The sequence below is a fragment of the Galleria mellonella genome, unplaced genomic scaffold (genome assembly GCF_026898425.1).
Source record: "Galleria mellonella isolate WM207_F2 unplaced genomic scaffold, CSIRO_AGI_GalMel_v1 utg33, whole genome shotgun sequence".
Classification (NCBI taxonomy): Eukaryota; Metazoa; Arthropoda; class Insecta; order Lepidoptera; family Pyralidae; genus Galleria; species Galleria mellonella.
The window spans coordinates 7,523,284-7,535,341 of NW_026442079.1; the positions used below are offsets into that span (position 1 = coordinate 7,523,284).

The following is a 12,058-nucleotide window of genomic DNA, read 5'->3' on the forward strand; positions in this document are numbered from 1 at the left end:
GTTTCCCCTTGAAATCATTGTGGTTAATTCTTGTGGAATTTACCACGATGAGATAACTGATCTGCTTTCATGAGGATGAATGAATAATGAAATGATAGGCGAGAACCTATGATTTCTCACGAGTGCCCTGCCAGCGTATACTGAGAGCGCAAGCGGGGATACTATTCAACGGGTGAGACCAATTAAAGAAATACCACAATTTTATTCAAAATCACGTTTAGTTTATTTAAAAATGATTGCCATTTACTGACTCACTGCGCTACTAAACTATCGTTCGATAAGCTACGTCAGAAGCTTTAATGTACAATAAAGGCGAACGACCTCCATAGGAATAGTAGTAATGGATTACTTATTACTTCTACTCTATATATCTAGTATTAGCTAGGACCTAACAACTAAACAACATTCTAAATAAAAAAAGCATTGACCAGTAAAAAGTTGCGAGCACAACGGACGCCGACGCGACGGTTACGACCACGAAGCGTGAAGTTAGTAGCTCACCTGTTATTATCGAGTTTCAGTTGAATTTGAGTCTTATATCAATACAAGTGAGAGCAAAATAAAATGAGCGCCGATTATGATTTAATCAAGCTTACTTTAACGTATGCCGTGTCAATAAAAGCGATGTCCTATTGAAATCGTCAATAGCGATACGTCTTTGTTGTCCAATTCCGATACAATAACAAATACGAGCTGCGGTTTGTGCATAGTCTAAAGGAAAAAAGCCACGAGTTTATAAAAATTGTAAAATTAGCTAATAATAAAACATAGAACTTGCAAAAGGGATAATTCAAAACTAAATAGGCCAATATTAATTACAGACATAATTTAATAATGTAATAAATACAGTTTAGTAGATATAGAACGTTGGTAGCTTGAAAATGTTTTGCCTGGTTATCCATTCTCCTGTTAATGACAGTACGACTATTTTTAAAATATGTTTTAATTTGTAAACATGGCGTATTTAAAATTTTATTTCATAAATGCTACAAATTGGCACGACCTTTAAAAAAATATTTAAATAATAGCGATTCTACTAGACAAATTTCTTTTCGAAAATCAATACATATGATAAAAATAGTTTCAAACAATTCTACTGATCGGTTATTATATAGCATTTTATATGTGATTGTTTAGATTGATATATCTTTTTTATTTATCAACCAATAATAATAAAATAAATACTAAATGTTAAGTGGAGTAAATCACAACACATTAGTGTAACCGCATTAAAGTCGATTAAACCATTTCTAAAATTAGCGTCCCCAAACGTACAGACAAACAGAAAAAAATTCTAGAAACCCTTTTTTTTATTACCCTTTTGATTATATTGCGTTCATAAAGCCCCCTAATAGTTTTTCTTATATATCTTTTATGTACAGACAGCGACCAGTTACGACTTTATTATATGTATTGACAATGTATTATTAAAAAAAAAGTTTTAATATTCTCTTCACAAAGGTGGACATCATTTGTAAATATACCTAATTTAAATCAATCTTACTAATATAACAATTTTGTAACCGGGCGATGTTTGTACATGGGAGATATTTAAGAAAAAATATTGTTAGGAATCTTAATAAGACCAATAGATGAAAAACAATAATTTAGTATTTTTTTTTTGTATCTATATGTTTGTTCCAGCATCACGCAAAAACTGCCGCATCAAATTTAATGCGTTTTTCAAAATTGTGGTCTATTAGAAGCAGAAAATGTAATTAAAAGGTTAGTGTATTTTTTATCTTGGTATACCCTATAGAAGTGTTTGCTTACAGAATCCACGTGTTTGCTTACAGAATCCACGCATATGAAGTAGTGGCAAAACATTAAACTATAATAGATTAAATATAAATATAAAATAATACAAAATTGAAAATAAATTAAAATAATACAAACCTACTTCAACTTCCAAGTTCTAATTTTACGTAAGAGTATAGGTAAATAAACTTTATGGTATTATGTACGAGTGCGTACGTATGTACACGTCAATTAAGGACTAATTGTACACATTTTTTTAGCAATAATGGGTATAAATTTGACAAACTGATTTGAAAATGTTAAATTATTTGCATAAATAAATTAAGAATAAATAAATCCTTTTTTCGCTCGGTAGGTATATTAAAAAACTTCCTAAAAAGGAAAAGACAAAATAATTTAATAGCTAAAATAGGTTTATTAGACGTATGAAAATATAGCTAACAGAGCTGTCTAGAAAATATGAAAGCAGATATCTATATAGAGATTGTTCTATATTCATCCTGTACCGACTGTAAAGGCAGAAGGTCTTGTTTCTTTTCTTACTTTGTTGTCATCATTAGACTCATTTCAGCGTTATCTATTTATTGAGTCCAAATGAAATACTAGAAGAGCAAAATATAGTCATTTGCAACCTCCGTAATTAAATTTAATTATAAATTTAAAGAGATGAAATTAATCAAAATTCCACAATTTCTGACACGCCAATCTTACCTATAATAAAATGAGGAGCAATGCGTTCGTTCCTAACATTGAGGTGTTATCGAAAGAGTTTTCTGATAGAGTACATAAAAAAATCCTTACATAATATAAAGGCTGTCGAGATGGGACGGGCACTGGCGGGCGGCGGCCTCTCGGACCGTGAATCATCATAAGGGTTCCGATAAATTTGGAAGGGAATAACGAAAACAATGTTCTCTTGGGAAGTCAGCCCGGCCGCTTCACGGCTGCTCCACAAAACTATGGTGGACTTTGAATATATTTCATATGCGGTAACTAGTTACATACATAGTTATCGAGAAAAAAAAATCACATTATATTAGCTGTATTCGCAATGTTATTCACAATTACTAAGTCAAATATTATAACGATTGGTCTAATCAATTAGACACCATTAGGTATTATTATACAGACTCACTTTCATATTTATAGAATATTTATATAATAGTAACGATACAGTAACATATTATTTCAAAAGTTAATTGTTCATTGCTAAACATAGATCTCCCATGTGGACTGCTATTAGGAACTATGCTAAACCACTTGCATCTACTGCCTGCATAATACAATACACGACAGTAACGTATTCGTAGTTACTATTTATTAATAGATTTAGCAACATTTATAATTGACACCCACTAAATGTCTAGGCACTATGTAAAAATGTATCTACATTTTAGTCAGTTTCATATCTATACAGTATACCCGTACGAAGTACTTATACATAAGTTAATATATAAGACAATTATAAACATAATTGTCTTATATATTAATTTATGTATAAGTTCATAAATATTTTATTTTCAAATATTTATTCTCGGAAGCATCACTAAGGAATTTCTATCAGATATCAAAAAGCATATAAAACTTTAAAGTCATTAAGAAAGACAATACAGTTACCCGTATATTGACTGGACACAAAGGAAAGATTTAAATTTAATAAATCTCCGATTTATACTTACGACAAACTTCGCAAAATATTAGATATACATGCACCTTCTCACATAATGCTCCATTGCTTATAAAAAAAAAAAAATAAAAGCTAGGTGTTCAATCGCAACAGAATTAATATGAGTTCAATACGCAAGTAAATTATCATTGGCAAAATATTATCAAAATCGGCTTATAAATAAGATGTCGCGTAACCTACACACAAAATATTCAAGGGAATTGAAAAAATGTAAATTCACGAAACTGACTGCCAACCTCCAGTAATGTGAGAAGAAAAACAGAAATAAATGATGTTTGTTGCAAGTGTGGGTGTAGGTGCCAGTTTCATTCATTTCATCCTCACGGCGCTTTATACCGCCTTTATTTCACCCACTGCAATATTACTACTTAAACATGTAACGATACGACTTGACGTTATGGCAGCATTTGAATGTTATTAATTTTTTCGTAGCTCTTTTTCTGTATTATATAACTTTAAAATTATTTTATTTTACTGTTTATAGCGACTTGATTTTTATTCGACTCTTACCTTTGAGAGGTTCTTGTTCTGAGCGGTTAGGCAAGAAAAATTTCGTCTGTTTTTTGTCTATGTTATGCCATATGCAATTATTAATGATATATATAGATTAATTATAATCCGATTTATATGATTTTTTTTCTTATCCCTATGGTTTGCTGCCCGTTTAGTTTTTATGTTAACTTTTTCGATATTAATAAACATTAAAATATTTTTCAAAAAAAGAAATGCTTGGACAATAAATGACACTGAATTTTATAATTAAAAACATAAACCATAAATTTTACATTCCTAGGTTCAATATCGTTTTCTAATTCATCTACAAAACTTTAATGCTTAGTAAACGTCTAATTTTAGCGTCGTGATCCATTATTAAACCACTTGAGTCGACTTATAGAATCCAATTGTTATAATTTTACATTTAGCTTGTAAAACAAACTCGTGTCAAAAAAATTCCAATTAACAATCGTCATATCTCATTTCCATATTGTAATTCAGCAAGTTTCGCTTGGCTAGCTGTGTCTTTTTATGGTCTCATCGTCTCTCACTTTGTTTTAAATAAAGCTTCCTGTTCATTTAAAATATACTACAATGTTGGCAACACATCAATTTTGCATTTTGTTCGTTCGACTTTTAAATAATTCTAAATGTAAAATAATGTTCATAAAAATAACTGTTGTTATTTATAACGGATCTATAATAACGCAAATAAAAACGATTTATTCAAATTCACTCAACCCTTTGTGTAGTTTTAAATGAATTGATTTCATTTTAAAAACAACAAAGGATAACACAAAGCATTGACATCTTTTGTATTTTTGAATGGAAATACTAAAAATCTAATATAAGCACAGAATACTTAATAGTACCTAATGTAAGCTGACTGGGATTATATAAAATCATGTCGAAAGCACAATATCACTACTTTGTAAGGTTATAAACACATATCACCGTCGACTTCCCTAAAATATTCTTACCTAACAAAATATCCGAAGCAACATAACTTCCACTAAGAATACTTAGGTACCTACAGTCTACAGTAACGTTATCTTTTACGCAAGCAAACGAGGAGGGTAGAGAGAAAAATAAATTGGGAAAACATTTTTACATAAGTGAGGGGTTGAAATAGTTATTAGGGCCGGGTCTTCATGCTTCATTACTTGGTGCGTTAAGCAAAATACCGGTTGCTACTATTTCAAGAACAAGAAAAACTATTAGGATTTATTATCACCTATTCTTATAATATAAGTCTATTACCTATTCTTTTATTATAATATTTATACACTAAGTACATTTTTGTACTACCGTTATCTCTATTTATACTATTTGTTTACAATTTTCTTCTTCATTTTATTATTTGACCCTACCTTTTATTTGATGTCGTTCATTCTGTTTAGATGTTTAGGTTGGATGTAATCAGATTAAAATATGTACGGTTTTTTTTGTATATTCTTGTTAATAACCGGATAAAAATTAAACACTAGCGAATGTTCAAATATATAAATACGGTTACAATTATTACGTCATATGAACGTGACATACCTGACCTCTTTCTTTTTAAAATATAATTTGTAATTTATGGGAAACTCGACGTCAAAACAAAGGGGCGTTTAAGTGTGTTTATAATTTGATTATAAACCAACTTTAAAAATTATGATAATACTGAATGTAGTAATATTTTTGTGTGTATACGATGCCTTCGTCAATTGTGAAACAATTTGAAATAATGATTGATCTTTTTAATAGAAATACATATTTTGTTCCGATTATGATAAAAAGCTTCAAAGACAATTTTTCTTTTATTAAAAACATTTTAATAAAAGTGGAATATTAAAATATAAAACGATCATTGACTATTTAAATAGCTTTTTCAAATGACTTTAGCCCGTGGCATTGGTAGATATTTATTTATCTGTGAATTTCAAGCCTCAATCTTATTTCACTCTGAGGAGATAGAAGCCTGTGAAAGACAGATGATGTTGGCATAACAAAAGAGTTCTACGGAAACCACAAAACGGTTAAATGTACTCGTTTACCGATTATACAATGGTATATACGTTTAAATGGGATCACAATCTTTAATCTGATAAAAATGCTGTAAACACATATACTACACATATCATATATTAGGAGAATATACAAAAATTTATTGTATGGGTCACCTCTGTTCTAATTATATTTCTGCCATGCAGCAGCTGTGCTCACATGGCTGTCTTTCGGTTTGTAAAATAGAATATGGTAGTAAAATTATAGGGTACGGAGATATAACACCATAGTCCGGGAGGAAAGGGATTATTAGTAATGCGGATTACCAGTCCCATTGCTTATAATATACCCTAACAGGTCGACCTCTCCGTGGTCCCCACTCGAAACCGTGGAATTCATACTTAATTCCAAGAGTATTCGTTACGATGGACTAATTTTGCCTTTTCATTCTCAAGTATCATCCCTCACTGGTGCTCTGGCAGCGTATACCGTTGGCGCAGGCGGGGTTACCATTTCATTATTATCGATTAAAAAAAAACACCATAGTCCTCAGAAATAGAAACGCATGAGGGGTACCATGGGCGGTATTGTGTATTGTATAAAAAAGTCATGCCATTTGATATATTGGTTCCTTCACTGGTCGAGGGATTAGTTAATAATCACAATCGCGAGAGGCATTAGTAGATATTAATAAACTAGCCTAAGTGACGCTATTCGGATCACTGTCTAAACACATGCACGTATAAGACAAAATTGTACATAAACATTTTATAAAGCTTATGAGTATATATTCGTATGTTATATTGAACTAAAAACAATGTTTTATATTTTTCTGTGACAAAATTTTCAAAGTATATTAGTTGAATATGAGTAAACTTAGTATATTTAGTTAATATACTTTGAGAATGCCGTGTGGTCCCGGCATAGAATAGACTACCCTTTCCTGGGTGTCTTAAAAGGCGGATAAATAAACAAAACGGTCGAAGGATGGATAGCAGCGTCCCTTTTAAAACATCACCAAACCTAACTGCAGTTGTAAACCTGCCTGCCAAGGGTGGCAAACACTGGCAAAATCCCCTTATGGGGGAGGCCTATGTTTAGCAGTAAACAGTTAAGGACTGATATATAATTATAATAAACTACTTAAATTATGTGGACTTACCTCTTTAGTCAGTTTCGCAACGTGAGACCTGATTTCAGCCATTGTATTCCTCATCTGCTGACCTTCATACTTCAGCCGGCTAACTTCGCTATCTAGTTTATCCAGCCTCGTTTCTTGAGTGCGCGCCAGTTGGGCTAGGTCAGAAGTCTCCATTAAAGCTTGTTTTAGCTGAAAACAACGATATTGTTACTATCAGATCATGGAGATGAAAGTTAGAAAACGTTAATAATTCGAGCACCTAAATACTATTTTATGAATTATTTTTATTGTGAAACTATAATATTTACTTGGTTTATATAATATTATTTCTAATTACATATTTGTAGTATCTATATGTATTAATTTTTTTGTTGTGTAGCTGGTAAGAGTTTACTTTGTGTATACACTTACCAGCTAGCTACCGTAAGAGAAAATGCTACCTTTATGTCTGATTTATGAAAAACGACGTGCCAAAAAAACACATCTAATATATATTTTTTTTATTTACATATATGCACATTATGTTCCATCGTCAATTATGTTTTCTGTCATTGCTATACAGCAACAACAGCAAGCTATGTATAAACCGTGTAAACGGTTGAATGGTAGATAACGCCATACGGTATTAAATCTGACTTTTACACTGTCTAGGTGTACTGAAGTTCAATAAATAAATACATTAATAGAGCGAACTGCACGCAATACAATTATAACTAAGCGATCGAAGCGTGCAAGAAGGTCCTTATTTCGGTACGTATTCTGGAAGTAAATCCAGTGTAAATCTGATAAGTCCTATAGAACTTTAGTTTGTTGTATCTGTATTGAAGTTAGTAAACGTTTTGAACAATCTAGTTTGCTAGTTTCACAACCCTCTGAGGTTGTTATTTAAATGTATATATTTGTATGTACTGTATGTTGCCTCGTGTCCACCTATCTACATTACTATCTCGACTAATCTTAATAGTATATATAAATACAGTTACAGTATAATACGTCTAAGTTAGATTATTTCTTGTTAAATTGAACCATAGTCGTAACTTAGGGGGGGGGGGGCTGCAAGGCAATAACCCACCTTAAAAGGTCTAATGCCACTATACCTTAAAATGAAAAGCCCCAAAAAAATTAGACTAATTCGCTTTTTCGATGTCACTTAATTATGGTTTCTGCCCTAGCAAAAAGTTCTTTTGCTCTACCTCAAAGTTGGGTCTAGCTACAGTCTTGAATTGGATTAAAATTTTTAAACCTAAATTTGACACAAAATATTATATTGGTCTCGACAAAATTTTTATGATGAAGATCTCTCGCTATTATTTTCCATCTGAAAAATTGTAACGTTTCAGTCAGATAGGGAAAAAGTAACAATACCTCGGGTTTATCGATACAATAATGTATAGTTTAAAATAGAAATAAAGTGCTGCCTTTCTTTATCTAGTAGGTAAGAAGTCACCTTCTAGTACAATATTTTTTATACATCATTTATATTATATTACGATCTACACAACGCAGTGGTAGGTACATTCTTTTATATATGAGGTTCCAGATTCAATTTCCGGCAGGGATAATTTAGAAAACAGATTTTTCTTAATCGATTATAAAATGTTCCTTGTAGTTTCTAGTACGAGTAATGTGAAGTATCTTAGAATAAAGTTTATATAAATATAATAATTGTTTGGCAGGTATATAAAAATTATGTAAAATAAAATATGTACACTAACATTTGGATAATCTAAATCGGTCAATCAGATGCATATAAACTGCTATATTGGTGGTATGATGAATGTGATGATTACGTTCTAATGAAACGTTAATTATATATAGGTATATATATATATATATATATATATATATATATATATATATATATATATATATATATATACCAGACGAGTAAGGTATAACTTCGGATTAACCTCCTTCAATAAGGAGAAACTAGAGAGCTATATTCAAAGTAGTGCATTAATGTGACATGGTAGCGTCATCGGCGAGTTTAAATTCAATTCGTACATGTTTAATGTGAATGAGTTAAGCCTATAACAACTGGGCAACAGTTTCAACGTAGGTTACTAAGGACAGGTACACACACAAAATTCCTTACCATGACATTTGCATTTTCGCATATTCAATCACATAAAGTAAGGCTCAAATAGAATTTCCATAATTTATGATGACCTCAACTTATCAAAGGTTGAGGCTGAAGTTAAGTTAATAAGTGTACAGCAGTTATGCTAATTCCGCGTAACGATCCCCTATAATCTGATTCTAGTCCGTTTAATTTTAGACTGATGTAGGTATATATAGAAAAGATCAATGGTACACAGTTTGTTTATTTAGGAACGAAGCCCAGAATTGAACTTAAGATTAACAATCAGTCGTGTAAACTTAGCGATGGAACCGTGTAAGTATATTCACGACTAATGGACTTTCTTGTAAACCATCTCATTTAGACGTTATTTTAATTTCAATAGTATATAGATATAAATTATTATTGTCTTTACTATTAATATAAATGTAAAAAGGAGAATAAAAAAACCGGCCAAGTGCGAATCGGATCCGCGTGCTGAGGATTCTGTACAAATTATAATGAAAAAAAATTTTCTTATGATTTAATTACTGATTTACAGCTTTTGGATTTTTCCTTTTAATTCTACTGTGTAACATTGCTTATTGCAAAATTTTATAATTCTTGGTTAACGGAAAGTACCCTATAGGTTTAAATTACCTTGTAAATATTGAAACATATATATTTATTGATTGCGTTAACTTTGAGAAATTTGATTTTTCGCAGCTTCAAAGGATTGCGGACTTGAGTATTTCATATTAATTTCAGTTTGATATCTACACGCGTTCCTGAGAAAGAGGGTCTTAACAAACAGACGAACAACTTAATGACCCCATCAAGGTTCAGTTTTTCTAAAAGTTGCCTATAACTATTTGCAAACGTATTAACTAAATTTAAGACAATTGATCGCTTAGATGCCCAAAGATAAATAACAGATAAATGAATAAAGTTACATATAATTCTCTATTCTATAGAATATTTTACGAAATAATAAGAGAATCAAAGAATACAAACATATTATGTATTCACATCGAAGTATTCAAACATAATAATAATATAAATATTTATATTTATCGCACAATTTTTTTGGTCTATATTCAGATATATATGTACGTATAGATAAAAAGAAGTACCTACTTAACTAACTTCAACACTCAAACCTTTTTCGTTTCAATACTTTGCATGCAAAAATTCGTCTGGAACCGATTGCTCGATTTCGTTTTATTGAATTGAAACTGACAAAAAAGCAATACACATGCATTTAGATCAGAATACATTGGAATATTTATCTATGTATTTAATAGGTATACATATTCGTCATGTGGTCTCGGCATAGAATGTACCACCACTTGCTATCCCGTAGTTGTGGTAAAAAGTGACTAAGGGAACTTAATGAATTGGCAACAGCGTCTCTCTTAAAACATCCACAAAGCCTAACTGTGGTTGCCAACCCGCCTGCCAAATTTGGCAACTACTGGCAAACCCCTCCTTATGAGGGAGGCCTATGTTCAGTAGTGGACAGTTGACGGCTGATGGATGATGATGATGGTGATAATATGTTATACATTTGTTGCATTTAGAACAGTATCAATAAAGACGAACTAAAATAAGTTGAAACACAACCAATTAAATCCATATTTTTTGCTAAACCGAAGTGTTAACTTTGCTTACAAGTGAATCCTACACAAATGAATTGAATTTGGATATTAACCTTTAAAAGCCTGATTTTTTTAAATCAAATTAAAAAATATATAAGTGTACCCTTTACTGTGTTACTAATAGGGAAAAATAGTAAAAAAAAAATTAAAAACGATATTTTTCTATATTTATTTAAAAAAAAAATATTTGGTAACATGTAAACAGCCAAATATTAAAATAAAATTGATTGTAAGCGTTTAATGCGATTTATAACCCCGGTATCAAATTTGAAACTTCGATATTTAAAGGTTAACAAGATGTAATTTTATTTACTAAACGGTAAAGTATAGTATTGCTCACCTCGTTGCGTATGGTGTGTAACTGTCGTAAAAGCACAGAATTGTTGATGCTCTTGCTGAGTTCTCGCATTTCGGCGCGTAACTCATTCATAGACGTTTGGGCCCACTGCAGTGTCATTTGCTCGTTTCGATCACGGTTACCAGAAGAGTGCATTGCCGAATTTTGCCTGCAAAAGAAGTCTATTTTCAACACCTGTCTTTACAAATTTCCCGTTACTTAATTACAACGTGAGAATTCTTCTCTCCTCTTTCACTTTTCTCGTGAGAATTTATTATGGCAGCGGCTAATAATGGTCTTTTTCCATTACAGGAATAAGGTTACATTAGGACAGTAATAGCAAATTAAAAAAGTAACCTGTTTTTGGACCACAGTAGTACAATATTTCTGGAAACATACTACTGAGGTGGTATTTAAATATTATATAAAATTATTTCCAATCATCAATTGCTGGATTATATATTATAACTATTAACACACTATATGAATTATCATTTATAAAGAAATTTATTGTCATATTTAGTATAATCAATGAAATCAAGATTTGTTGTATACCTAATCATTTTTACTAACTGAATGATATTGTGTTGACAAAAATTATATTAATGGTCGATAGGTAAATTTTTTTAAGCTACTAGGGATATTTTAATTGTTTCTTATGCATCTTAGAACAGTTAACGACCCACCACGACCACCTGATAAAAAGTTGTAACTATTGCCTATATAGGAGAAAAGGGATTGTTAGTAATAGGGACTGGTAGCCCTATTGCTAGCAACACGCCCCGTCAGGTCGACCTCCTCGCGGTTCCCACTGGAAATCATCATTCAATTCTAAGTGAAATCATCACGATGAGCTAAGTGACCTGACCTTTTCATCCTCAATTCTATCCGAATTAGGTTTAGAACTTATTCCTGGAAGGGTAAGAATTTGTAT

The 12,058-nt window shown here is 31.3% G+C and overlaps 1 protein-coding gene across 1 annotated transcript in view; it reads right to left on the minus strand.

The window, feature by feature from the left end:
* Positions 1 to 12,058, minus strand: part of LOC113520293 (protein scabrous) — a 52,036-nt gene that overhangs the window by 20,318 nt on the left and 19,660 nt on the right. Inside the window, exons 2-3 of the mRNA XM_026905582.3 lie at positions 11,128 to 11,293; positions 7,092 to 7,259 (exon numbers count right to left, since the gene is read on the minus strand). Coding sequence (XP_026761383.1) covers positions 7,092 to 7,259; positions 11,128 to 11,293 — 334 coding nt within the window. The remainder of the gene's footprint in view (positions 1 to 7,091; positions 7,260 to 11,127; positions 11,294 to 12,058) is intronic.